Source organism: Pristiophorus japonicus, chromosome 18 (assembly GCF_044704955.1).
Source record: "Pristiophorus japonicus isolate sPriJap1 chromosome 18, sPriJap1.hap1, whole genome shotgun sequence".
Classification (NCBI taxonomy): Eukaryota; Metazoa; Chordata; class Chondrichthyes; family Pristiophoridae; genus Pristiophorus; species Pristiophorus japonicus.
In genome coordinates this window covers 37,582,054-37,596,011 of record NC_091994.1, presented here as the reverse complement: position 1 = coordinate 37,596,011, position 13,958 = coordinate 37,582,054, and the positions used below count along the sequence as shown (strand labels likewise).

At 45.8% G+C, this 13,958-nt stretch overlaps 1 protein-coding gene across 3 annotated transcripts in view; it reads left to right on the top strand.

The window, feature by feature from the left end:
• Nucleotides 1-13,958, top strand: part of LOC139228665 (phospholipid-transporting ATPase ABCA1-like) — a 218,882-nt gene that overhangs the window by 123,203 nt on the left and 81,721 nt on the right. For 2 of the 3 annotated variants that reach the window (XM_070859892.1, XM_070859894.1), the window contains 4 exons: nucleotides 605-819; nucleotides 1,942-2,118; nucleotides 6,361-6,583; nucleotides 9,875-10,096. In XM_070859892.1, coding sequence (XP_070715993.1) covers nucleotides 605-819; nucleotides 1,942-2,118; nucleotides 6,361-6,583; nucleotides 9,875-10,096 — 837 coding nt within the window. The remainder of the gene's footprint in view (nucleotides 1-604; nucleotides 820-1,941; nucleotides 2,119-6,360; nucleotides 6,584-9,874; nucleotides 10,097-13,958) is intronic. The other variant, XM_070859893.1, reaches the window with a different exon arrangement.

Sequence of the window (13,958 nt, the reverse complement as noted above, 5' to 3'; positions counted from 1 at the left end):
ATGCATTCAGTGGTCTAATGTAACTGTACATACATTATACTATCAGTGCTTTTCTGAACTTTCCTCTCATTTCTCCACCGCTCCAACTACCTCATCTTACATAATCCTCAACTACCTCATCTTACATAATCCTCATCCTCGCTCCTTCTCCCTCCTTCCTCACTGCATTGAATCAAGACTTGTGTCTCCCACTATAACTCATTCTTTAACAGGACCTCCTTGCCTTGATGAAGGGTATACACTTGGTATTAACGCGTCTATTCTCTCCACAGATGCTGACTGACCTGAGTGCTTCCAGCATTTTCAGTTTTTGTTTCACATTTCCAGTATCTACAGGTTTTTATTTGCCTCCTGTGGTCATAAATACAACTAGGGCATCATCTAACCACCACTTCTTGATTTCCCGCATTTTCTCTCCACCTCTGTTTAGCCTTAATATCCTGCACTATGGTCCTTGACCTGGGTTTTCCAGCGGAGGATAGACCATAATCCTGCTTTACTCCACTTTTCAGAGGTATATTTCTGGGCAAAATGCCAATCGTTTTACCCAGTAAAAATGAAGCACCTCATTTTAAATATCCTCGTTTCTTTTTTTTCTTGGCAGTGCGTATCTCTGAATAAATTGGAAGCTGTTGCGACTGAAGAGAAGCTGGTGGTGCGGGCGTTGCAGCTCCTGGAGGAGAGACAGTTCTGGGCTGGTGTTGTGTTTGTGTTTGAGGAGCAGATGGGCTCCGAGTTGCACAGCCTCCAGTCCCACATCAAGTACAGGATCAGGATGGACATTGATGATGTCGCTCGGACCAATAAGATCAAGGACAGGTCTGGTTGTGTCTGTTATTCAAATTCAGTTCCTTTTGAGAACGTGGGCTGGGAATTTCCTTGGATCTGCTCCCGCTCTGTCTCCGCAACTTCGCCAGAAACCCCGTACAAGTGCATGATAGGGTTTCTGCCTTACTTAATGCGAAATTTCGGTTGTGGAGCGCGACCAGCACCGAGGACATGTTGTTTAATGTTTTCTAGGCCGTTCCAGAAATTTCCCTTGGGTGATCAAAAATTCAGGCCCTCTGTCAGATTCAGGTAATTGAATGCCCTATCCAAATGTATCAAACCACTTTCCATTAACTCCAGCTATGACGTTATCTCCGAACGGTTTTTCTTAAAGGGAAGGAAGTTGTGGCAATAGACTGTGCCAAATAACCACCCGTCCTGTCTGTGAATAATGTACACCCATTGTTATCTCCTCCAAAAGATTGTCTCAGCTACTTCAGGGAATTTGACCATTGAGTCTCTGTTCTGTCTCAGCCGTTGCCGTGACTAGAAGTGACTGGCTGGGGCAGCATGTATTTAAGGGGAGCTGATGTTTTGAGGTTACCAAGGATTTGCCCAATTCTGGGAAATATTGCTAGCAGCTGGGCACTACACACTATCTCTTTAATTCCCTGCTGCCAGATCTGTTGTTTCTGCTGACGTGTGCGTGCGCAGGTACAGCTTGGGAAGTGGAGAAAGAGCCTCGCTTGGTGCTTTGCGCTTCCTTTGCCACAGGCTGAGGAGCTGGGACTGACAAAGGTGACGCACAGGAGTGTGACAACAGGAAGTAAACTTTTTTGTAGACAGGAAGTGTGTGCAAACATAGGATTGTGTAATCTGTTAAAGAATTTATACAGCATGACCAAAAAAAGCCATGAAACTTCCTGAGGTCTTGTGTACGTGATGAAATTAAATTGCAAAACATTCGACTTTCAGTATCACCTGGTGGGAGCTTTGCAGTTGCTCTGTTGCTCAGGCTGAGGAGATGCGAGACGCAGAACCGAGGCACGACAGCACCGCGACTGGCAGGAAGGTGTAATTACAGTGTGACATCTTTTCAGTGTCAGAAGTACGGAGTACTTTGTGCTGGTCAAGTTACTGGGATGAATGCTCTTTTGCTGTACCACCTCTTAGGTTTTGGGACCCAGGCCCTGCAGCAGACCCGTTTGATGACCTGCGGTACGTCTGGGGAGGATTCATCTACATCCAAGATTTGGTGGAACAGGCAATTATTCGAGTACAGACCGGTGAAGACAAGAAGACTGGGATTTATTTACAACAGATGCCATACCCATGCTATGTAGATGATGTGTGAGTGCCGGGACAGATCTAATATCTAGCTGATTTATAAATATGAGTGCTTCTAACTGCCTGGCAGCCCTGTTGGTGGTATGGTACTTAGGTCGTAAAAGCCAGGATTGCCTCCGGTTTGATTGCTGATCTGTGCAAAGTTACTGATCTCCGTTAGAACACCAGGAGGGACCATTAGCTAGAGGACCCTCCACATCGAATGGCTGTCCAATGACCCATGTAATATGTGATGCTGGATGTGGACAGGATTGTGTTGTGCTGTGATACCCGTTGTGAATGAGTGTGATGCTCACATTGCAGTCAACACTCCCACATGGAGAATGGCCACTTGGGTGAAGGAATGGAGGGCAAGCAAGGGATATCGTTGAGTCTGATCAAAAAACTCAAAAGTTTTATCTCTTAATTTAACGCACAGTGTGATACATGCTATCTGCAGGGTATGGGAACAGATACAAACTGGTAAACGCCAAGCTTCAGACAATGCCAAGAAGTATCTTCTCACACAGTGTGATCAGTAGCTGGAATGGTATGGTAGGGTCGTGGAAGCAAAGACTCTGGAGTCATTCAAGAGGCAATTAAATGTTGTGAGGGGGAGACCATAGCTTTCTGTGGAATAATGAGTGAGCTGTGTCGCACAGCTTCCCCCACCGCACTGATCTCTGGGATCTTTGTCCTCTGATCTTTTTGATATTTTTCCCCAACCCGAGGATAGTTAAGGCAATCTTATTTCTACACTATGCTCTTCCAATTGCTCAACTGGATTTAGGCCCCTCCCAATGTGGTACTGAGCCACATGGATCAGCAAGGTCCCAAGTTCAATGCTGGGTGTGCGCTGAACTCCGCCAGGGAAATGTTTGGTGAACTCCGTGTCTCTGGGGGAGACCATTCATCAGCCCATTCCTGATTGCTAACTGGTTAACTCCTGTGTGGGATATGAAGCCAGTACTCGAGGCTCCCACATGATTAATGGTAATTTGAGGGAGGTACAGGCTGCTACCAAGCACATGTGGAACCTGTGTCCCAGCAAAAGTCTGCACCTTCAGGAGAGAAACTTCGAATCAAACAGTTCGGCTTGCAGTTGTCAGTCTTCATTATTTTTTTGCTTTGAAGGAAAAATGAGCAGGACAGGAAGTGGAAAAAGGCCCAGGGGTTTCAGGAGGCTCAGCATTAACTATGAGCAACTAATGCAGAGCAGCAACGAACAGAACCAACAGACTGTTCAGTGAGACGGCCAAAGACCGAGAATATAAACCAGAAGAAGTTGTGATCAAACTGTACAGTGCTCTGGTCACGCGCTGAGCACTGCATCTCCCTTGTTTCTCAGTGACCTGAACTGGACATTCAGCACTGGAGGCAGTGCAGACAAGAGCAACAAGGCTGACCCCTAGTGTCAAAGTTATTGGGAAACAATGGAGAGACTTGGGCTTTTCAGCCTGGAAAGGAGGCGATCATATCGAGGAATGTAAGATAGTTACAGGAATGGAAAAGATCGCAAGGGTAGGACAGAGAGTAGGTTCAAGGGTAAATATCAGGAATTCTTTGCCACACAAAGAATCAACAACACATGGAATAGATTTAGAAACATAGAAACATAGAAACATAGAAAATAGGTGCAGGAGTAGGCCATTCGGCCCTTGGAGCCTGCACCACCATTCAATAAGATCATGGCTGATCCTTCACCTCAGTACCCCTTTCCTGCTTTCTCTCCATATCCCTCGATCCCTTTAGCAGTAAGGGCCATATCTAACTCCCTCTTGAATATATCCAATGAACTGGCATCAACAACTCTCTGCGGTAGGGAATTCCGCAGGTTAACAACACTCTCCAGATAGATTGGCGGAAGCAAAGCCCCGGAAGCATTTCAGAGTTACTGGATGCTGCAGTGGGAGTTCGGACTTTAGCATCTTTTGTACGGATGAATTTAAATGGGCCAATTGGCCTTTCTCAATGATAATTATCTTGTGATCTTGTGAAAAAAATTGGGGCAGAACTTCGAGGTATTTCATGGTTAGACTTCAGCTTGGGAAACCAGTGCCAATGTAATTTGAATTATGATAAATAGTTTTGTAGCAGATAATGAGTTGTGTAAATTAAAATGAGATGCAATCATTATTTGAGATAATAAATTTCAACCAAATGTTTTAAAATGTATTTCAGTTATTTTGTTCCAACTGATGTAATGAGTTCCAGATAATGATCTCTAATTGTAACATTAGAACAGTAGGTTCTTTCCAAATGTCTCCAATGTTCTCCCTTTCCTCTTGAAGACACTAATTCTTGTTGGCACCAGCCACTTTCTGATATCTCCTCCAAGTGGCCATTCTTCATGTGTGAGTTTAGACAGTGAGGGATGGAAATTCCCTTTATAATTCACCCGTTAGCATCAGTGCTAGGCAGCTAACGGGCAGCAAAGGCCTACAGTTGGTGTTGAGCGACGTCAGCGGCTCGGGAGAAATTAGATCGGCTCTTTGGTAGAGGCGCCAAGAGATAACGCTGTGCCGTCTAGCGCCACTCACGTGGTGACGTCATCCAGCGTGCAACGCTCCCTCGGCGCCACTCTCACAATATTTGGTTTGTACGGACGCCTAACGGCAAGGCGTCTGTACTGCCTGGGAAAAGTGGAGGGAACATCGCAGTGCTCGGGTGTATTCGCCCAGAGATCAAGGTAAGTTTTTCTTTATTTATTTAATCTTTTCATGAGTTGTAACAGTGGGGGAAGTCTGTGTGCGGGTCGGAGAAGTTTGAGGTGTTTTTTCTTCCTTCCCGTTTTTCAGCTAGCATGGCGGCAGCCTCCCGTTGGGAAATTCAATAGGCCTCCTGAGCTCCCGCCCGAGGATGAGTGTGCAACGGCAGTTTTTAGCACTGCTCTTTCATCTTTGGCCGTAAAAACTGAATTTAGCAGTTTGAGCCTGAACTTAACGCCTGGCGGTAAAATCAGCATTCAGGCGGTGACACCTGTCCTCACCTGTCACTCATGCACTGAATATCGATCAGGAGTTAAAACCCAAGGCTGCTTCTCATTCCCTCTCCTCTCCCCTCATTCAACCCAGGGCTGCTAAAGCCAAATGCAATACCCAAACCATTACCCTGACTGAGATCCGAGAATTCAGCACAGACTAGTAATTGACCCTCTGACCTCCTGGCCTGTGGCCTGTGGCCTGTGTGTCTCAGACACTCACTGTGTAAACCCACTGACCCATCAGACAGCTCCAAACTTGCTGACTATACAAAGATTGGAGGAAAAGCAATGTGTGAGGAGAACACAAAAAACCTGCAAAAGGACATAGACAGGCTAAGTGAGTGGGCAGAAATTTGGCAGATGGAGTATAATGTTGGAAAGTGTGAGGTCATGCACTTTGGCAGAAAAAAATCACCGAGCAAGTTATTATTTAAATGCAGAAAAATTGCAAAGTGCTGCAGTACAACAGGACCTGGGGGTACTTGTGCATGAAACACAAAAGGTTGGTATGCAGGTACAGCAAGTGAACAGGAAGGCCAATGGAATCTTGGCCTTTATTGCAAAGGGGATGGAGTATAAAAGCAGGGAAGTCTTGCTACAGTTATACAGGGTATTGGTGAGACCACACCTAGAATACTGTGTGCAGTTTTGGTTTCCATATTTAAGAAAGGATATACTTGCTTTGGTGGCAGTTCAGAAAAGGTTCATTAGGTTGATTCCGGAGAGAAAGTGGTTGACTTATGAGGAAAGATTGAGCCAGGTTGGGCCTCTACTCATTGGAATTCAGAAGAATGAGAGGTGATCTTATCGAAACGTATAAGATTATGATGGGGCTTGACCAGGTGGATGCAGAGAGGATGTTTCCACTGATAAGGGAGACTAGAACTAGGGGGCACGATCTTAGAATAAGGGGCGGCCCATTTAAAACTGAGATGAGAAGAAATTTCTTCTGAGGGTTGTAAATCTGTGGAATTCGCTGCCTCAGAGAGCTGTGGAAGCTGGGTCATTGAATAAATTTAAGACCGAGATAGACAGTTTCTTAACCGATAAGGGAATAAGGGGTTGTGGGGAGCGGGCGGGGAAGTGGACCTGAGTCTATGATCGGATCAGCCATGATCGTATTGAATGGTGGAGCAGGCTCCAGGGGCGGTGTGGCCTCCTCCTGCTCCTATTTCTTGGGAAATTCCTCTTCCCAATCTCAAAACTAAACACTCCAAACTGTTTTGTTGTTTTTTTTTTGTTCTTCCAAATAGCTGATTAATTTTGGTTTTCTCTTAAATCAGTTTCTTGCGAGTTTTGAACCGTTCGTTGCCTCTCTTCATGACCCTGGCTTGGATTTACTCCGTCGCGATGATAATCAAGGGGATGGTCCACGAGAAGGAGGCGCGGCTGAAGGAGACGATGAAGATGATGGGGCTGACCAATGGAATATTGTGGGCCAGCTGGTTTATCAGCAGCTTCATCCCTTTCCTCATTAGTTCTGCTTTCCTCATTTTAATCCTGAAGGTAACTGTCCTGCAACCGTTGAAGGCTGATGAAATTATTTGAACAAGATGTTGGGTCTTTTCAACTTTTTCGGTTAATCTTCACTTTGAAAACCATTCCTGGGGGGGGTTGTAGATCTTAGTTTTAATCTTAGACCTTCCAATGCCCCTCGTTTCTGAATAAGGTTGTGATTACCCAGAGCCACTGTGGGTTCCAGTACAGCCCTTGAACGCCTGGTAAATTTGACTACACCCTCACACCTTTGCTGCCTGCCTGAGTTTTCTTCCTCAGAAAACTTTCCCGAGATCAGAGATGACTGTCCTGCTATCATGGTAATCCCATCTGTGTTTCTCTTGTATTTCCCATCGTGTCATCACAGCTAATCACACTTTGGGGTGGGCGAGGGCTAAGTTCATGCCTGTTGCTTCTTGTGCTAATCAATGATATGAAACTTTTGCACTGATTGGCTTTCAGCATTGGAAAGGGATGTGCAGCAAAGTTTTAATGTGGTGGTTGTTTCCTGTGCTCTTTGGTACAAGTGAAAATCCTCGATCAACCTTTTGGAACTGTTCATCTCCTAAAGTGTTGCACTTGTCCATTTTTTGTAGTCATTTTCCCTCTTGTTTGTCAGTCGTGGCTCAGTGGGTAGCACACTCACCTCTTGAGTCAGAAGGTTGTGGGTTCAAGTCCCACTTCAGGAACTTGAGCACATAAATCTAGGCTGACACTCCACTGTAGTGCTGAGCGAGTGCTGCGCTGTCAGAGGTGCCGTCTTTCGATTGAGACGTTAAACCACCTGCCCTCTCGGGTGGGCGTAAAAGATCCCATGGAACTATTTTGAAGAAGAGCAAGGGAGTTATCCCCGGTGCCCTGGCCAATATTTAGCCCTCAATCAATATAACAAAAACAGATTATCTGGTCTTTATCACATTGCTGTTTGTGGGAGTTTGTTGTGGGCAAATTGGCTGCCACGTTTCCTACATTACAACAGTGACCACACTCCAAAAAGTACCTAATTGGCTGTAAAGCACTTTGAGACATCCGGTGGTCGTGAAAGGTGCTATAAAAATGCAAATCTTTCTTTTCCTATAATTTTTAAATAAGTTTTTTTTCTGCCTGTCGAGACACAACTTTGAACCCATCAAAACTAAAACGAGGCTCAATTAATTTCAAATCTCAGTAAGTTAAGTAATTCAACAAAGAAAGTATCAAGAATTGCTTCTGAAACAATGAAAAGGTGGTTGTACTTGTAAACAGGTATTTGGATATTCTTTCTATTAATCTGCAGTTTTTAATATCGATTTCTATTTTGGTGTGTTGTGCTATCTAGAAATTCACTTTTCAGTCCACTGGGTTTAAGTAAAATATCGATTGATTGTAGTAGATTTCTGCTGCTGAGCAGTAAACTAGATCCCAAGGTTGCTGTGACAATCCATATTGCATCATTTCTATTTGTAGATTTAATGCCGTGTTTATATTGCAGAGCTACCTTAGGAGTCTCATCTTCCCTGTTGTCTGTGGCTCAGTGGGCAGCACTCTCTCCTCTGAGTCAGAACGTTGTGGGTTCAAGTCCCACTCCAGAGATATAAGCACAAAAATCTAGGCTGACACTCCAGTGCAGTGCTGCAGTGTCGGAGGGGGCCGTCTTACCGATGAGACGGTTAAACCGTCTGCGCGCTCTCAGGTGGACATGAAAGATCCCATGACATTATTTCAAAAAAGAGCAGGGCAGTTATCCCTGGTGTTCAGGCCAATATAAATCCCTCAATTAACATAACAAAAACAGATTATCTGGTCATTATCACATTCCTGCTTGTGGGAGCTTGCTGTGTGAAAATTGGCTGCTGTGTTTCCCACATTACAACAGTGACTGCACTTCAAAAAGTTCTCAGTTGGCTGTAACGTGCTTTGGGAGTTGTGAAAGACGCCGTATAAATGCAATTTTTTCTTTTTCTTTTATGACAGGATTTGTAAATTCACTCCTGGATGTGATTTTGCACATATCAAACTAAAAGGTCCTAGTTTCAATCGCAGGTCTGTTCTGAGCTAGCTGATCTCAGCAGGGCTGTTACAATGTTCTGGGAGGGAAAAACCAGCCAGGATTCCTGGGGGGAGAAATTGGCCTGGCTTGCTCCTCCAGTTTGCGGAGGGCAGTAACTGGGCACTAAGGGGTTACCGACCGGGCAGGAGCATTCAACGACGCCCGCAAACTTCCCTGGCGGTTTTGCACTGGCGCTAACACTTACCGCCTCGCTCTCTTGCGCCCCGTAACTCGTGATGTCATCCGGTGTGCGGCGCCCCATTAGCACCCCGGATGTGATATTCGCTCCCGCCCCCTGCATCATCGCCAGGCGCAAACAACGGTAACTGCAGGAGGCGTTGTCACCTCGGCTGGCCGCTTGGGGAGCGATATTTAAAGGCAGCGGTGGTCAGGTAGGACAAACTCTTCCCCGGCCTGGTGCCTTCTGATTGTTTTTGGCCCCGTGATCCCTCAGCCCTCCACTCTGAGTGCTTGGGGTTGTTATGCAGGTTCCGTGACTCCACACAGAACATTGAGATTGAACCCATCGCTGGCCCTTCCCTTTAAGCGAGGGAAAGAGCCTCTAAAGACAGTGGCACTGCACTGAACATTGCTCAGTGCTCTGCCGATACCACCCCTCTCACACACTTTAGTGTTCTAAGTGAAGCGGTAGCACATGATTTAGCACTCCGCCTCCCTCGTGGAGCGCTAAAGTTGAGATTCCCAGGAGCAGCAAATCCTTTTCGCCTGGCAATTCTTTTGCGACTATTGAAAAGTTGTCGCCCCAAACGAGGCGCTACTCAATGTCTAGCCCCTGCCGTGGAATTGTGTGTCGGGAAGGAGTCCGCATCTTCTGGAGAGCAAGGTAGAGAATTGAGGGGAAAAGAGAAGGGACAGCTACTGACACGGACACAACGGCAGAACGACCGTGCATGTTCGTGTGGTTTTGTTTGAAGTGTGATTCATGGCTTTCTAGCTGTGTACGATCCTCGATGGCTGAGGAGGCTCTGGCCATGACTGTGATCAGTGAGCGCACTTAGCCTAGCACTCAGCCGCTCAGACCCTTGAAAACACAGTCAACAAAATGTCTAACCCCCCGCAATCAGAACTCTCTCTATCTGTGCAGGGTTCCAGCTACACTCCTGGTGCTGTTTGTATACAGCAGGATGCACATTGCCCCCTGATATCGCTCTGTTTGTAACTTCAATAGTAATAATCCCAGACACAGATTGTCCTGAATGTTGGGGACAAAGAATTATATTTATTCAGCTTTCTTCGTTCTTTTGTTACAGAAAGGAGGGATTCTCCCATACAGTGACCCTTCCGTCGTGTTTGTGTTCCTTGCGACCTTTGCTGTTGCTACCATCATGCAGTGTTTCCTGATCAGCACGTTCTTCTCTGGGGCAAACCTAGCAGCTGCTTGTGGAGGAATCATCTATTTCTCCCTCTACCTCCCATATGTACTGTGCGTTGCCTGGAGAGACTATGTCACTTACCCACTCCGAATATTTGCGGTGAGTTTAACAGCAGTCTTTGTCGTGATCCCGTACGGCTTTGGTTACGGTCTCTTCCAGCTGAGGCCAAATGCTGTTCATTCTGGAATATGCAAAACAAGTGTTGGAAATTAACAGCAGGTCTGTTGGAGTCCGAGAGAGGAAGTTCGGCTAATGTTTTGGGCAGGACCCTTCATCGCGAGTTAGCTTGGTTTTTACAAGCCTGTAGAATGTATGAAGAAGAGAAGGCCAAGGGAGTTGAGGAGGGGGGTTGGGGGTGTCAATGTGTGTACCAGTTCATGGGGAGGCGATTTTAATCGCTCCAACATTGGCAGCCGTGCCTTCAGCTGCCTAGGTCCTAAGTTCTGGAATTCCCTAAACTTCATCGCCTCTACCTCTCTCTATTCCTTTAAGACGCTCCTTAAAACTTACCTCTTTGAATCAGAGATCTGCAATGTCATTCTCTGCCCCTTGTACATGATGTGCATTTTGGCTGGGTGGGGTAGTGCAGCTGGAGATTAGTTCTAATATTCAAATGATGTCGGACTGACAGACCTGCGTCTGTTCTGGACTCTATTCCAATTCCTCATTACGCTGATATAACTGGGCATCCAAGGTTGTTGGGCGATAAGCTGTTTACAAGAGTAAGTTTAAAGAGCTTGAAGGAAGATTCATTCCGCAGTCTTTTTAGACATTCTTCACCCAATTTTTTCAGCAGTAACTTTCAAAAGGAAAGAGGAAAACAATTGCAGGGCGATGGGGAAGAGCGGGGAAGTGGGACTAATTGGATTGCTCTTTCAAAGAGCCGGCACAGGCACGATAGGTCGAATAGCCACCCTTAGTGCTGTACGATTCTATGAACACTATTACGGGTACCAATGGATTTGCCAATCAGGATTCTCTGTGAGGTTGGAAGAAGAGGAGAACCATTGAAGGGATGCCAGGCAGGTCAAGCTGCGTAGGAGCTCTGTGGTGATGGGTACCCACCCACCCACAGAGGGAGGTGAACATATTTCATTGGTCACACCTGCCAAGATATAGCCAAGTATATTTGCAGGCATTATCTAACCACCAGGCAGTGACAGAGGGACTAATGTCCAAATTTTCACTCAACAACAGCTTGCATCTTTAACGTAGTAAAATGTCCCAGGGCGCTTCACAGGAGCGTTCTCAGACAAAATTTGACACCGAGCCACATAAGGAGATATTCGGACAGGCGACGAAAAACTTGGTCAAAGAGGGAGGTTTTAAGGAGCGTCTAAGAGGCAGAGAGGATTAAGGAGGGAATTTAAAGTTTAGAGCCCAGACAGCTGAAGGCATGGCCAGCAATGGAGGGGCGATGGAAATTGAGGATTCACGAGGCAAGAATTGGAGAAACACAGACTTGCCGGAGGATTGTCGGGCTGGAAAGATTTTCAGGTCCTGAGAACGATGGAGACTGTGCAACGCATTTTGACTTCAATGCAATGAGGGTGCAGGGAGAAGGAAGAGTGTGCAGGATGATGCATATGTAGAAACGTACAACAGCAGAGTAGTATTGCAGTATGGAGAAAGGCCGGGCTGGTTTCAGCAATGATGGGGCTTGTTTTTGAGCTCCACAAAGTGAGTTGGCGTTGGGGGGGTTGGGGGAATGGCACATTATTCTGCTTTTCCAGCATCCACTGCCAGGATCAAGCACTTCCAGGTCACATACAGTATGGGTTAGGTGCATAGCTCCTTCTGCACTATCGCATCAAACATTCCAATGCCTAGTGAGATAGGGAGTAAAGTTCCCTCTACTTCACTCCAACAATGTGACTCAGTCCCAACCTCAAAAGTTCTATCAGAATGACATGTTTCTATTTCTCCACAGCTGTCATGTATCCTCTCAAAGTGAGATTGTCAATCAGAGCTACTTTAGGGCAATTCTTGTGCTGTAGCCTAAACTTCGATGGAGACTGCTGAAGCTCGTTTCATGTGAGACCTTTAGAACTAATAGATATAGGAGACTTTCATCCCATCAGTTTGGGCTTAAGGCCAGGTCCAAGAGATGGGAGGCAGTGCCATATTAGCACCTACAGGATTCATCTTTGAGCTGCAAATATCACTGTGGGTATGCTGTAAATACCTGTTAATATCCGTACAGAGCTTTGTCTAATGGGTGTTGAATAATAAATAACATGACTCATTTGATCTGGGAATAAAATGGATTGCCTGAATATATGGTGAACAATTTCCATCAATGCTACCCTCACCCAGTTTATTCATAGAAAAGTGATGAGGAAATGGGCTTGTGTTGAACACAGGAAAAGGCGAACCAATTAACCTGTACCAATTAACCAATTAATCAGTGGCCAAGCCATACACTCTGTGTTCCAAATTGCCATACGATAATCTGAACTCGAGCCAGGCGAAGGTTGGACTCTGTTCTATTCCGCTTTGGGTAAGATAGGATTTCCCGCTGTTGTACGCTGCTTTGCTGTGTTTACCTGAAGCGAGGTCCCCAGATGCGTGGGCAAAGAAAGATGAGGTCAATGAAAAAGTAATGATTAGTGACAACAAGGTTGGGATTGAAGAAAGCTGAAGGTTGTCGAGGAAAGGGAAGACTGAAGAGTGCCACGGTTTAGAAAGAGCGCGTTGGACTTGGGAGGGAGACCTTAAATCCGAAGTGAAAACGGAGGCCGACCCTAGCAGCAGGTGATGGTTGCAGGGTTCAGTGCTAAATACTGGTACAAAGAAGCAGCTAATGAATTTAATGAGCAAGGAATTGGTTTTTTTAAAAGCTGGAACAAGATGAAAAAGTGTTGCGTTATACAAAGCTCATCTCAGACAGCAGTGGATTAAGTTGAGTTAGAGTTAGCTAGACTTTATTTTGGGGTTAGATTTGATTAGGATGGGATTAAGTCTCCAGTTAGTCTCAATTTAGGGTTATGTTAAGTCTTGGGTTCGAGTAGATTTGAAATTGACTCGGGTTGGTTAAATCTAGGATTACAGTTGGGCTAAGTCTTGATTTAGAGTGGGGTCTCGGGCTAGAGTTGGTTAGACTCAATTAAAGTTGGGCTAAGTCTATGGTTAGTCCGTTCGTCCCAGGTTAGAGTCGGTGACAAATTAGGTCTTGGGGTTGAGTTGGGAGTCTGTATCTTGTAGTCAGTTAGTCTTGTTTTCGAATTCGGATGGGTTAAACTCTGCTCTGTTGCAGGGATATAAAAACTAAAAATGTTGGAAATACAGATCATCTGATGAGGAAGCTGCTATGCATTTGCAACACACTTTAATGTATTTTTTTCCCTGTAGCAGCAGCGAACCCCAGCTGATGCTTAACATTGTGTGATCTCGCCGGAGGCAAACAATGAAGTAGAAATACCGAAGGATTGTTTTACTGACACAAACTAGTATTTGAATTGCTTTCAGATGGAATCAAAATACACGAAGCCTGTAATTCTGGGGTCCCTGCTCTGCCAGCAGCACCTCTGTGGAGCAGGACTCCTTCCTGCATTGGCCAGGAACACAACCCCCGTCACAAATCACAGGGATGGAACCACTCCCATAATTGGGGTGAGCAGGCAGTACTGCTCTGTAAGGGCATCAGATAGGCACCAGCCCTGTTGTGCTGAAATCTGTCCGCTTCATCAGTGAGACATCGAAGTCTGGGAAAGGCCAAAGACGATAAGAAGTTACATATTCTTCTGCTCCTGAGGGAACAAGCGTGCATGTTTTCAAAAATAATCCGTCCCCTGCGGGACCTTTGTTTTTTGGCCTTTACCAGGCCCTCAGCAGAACTTGTGCTCGTTCTCAGCTGGCAAGATTTCAGCTCGGTCTTAGCTGATGAATTCTGGAGTTGCCCTTCTCCAGATATGCCAGCAAGACTTGTCATCAGAACCTGGGGCTAAATTTAACCAGGGCA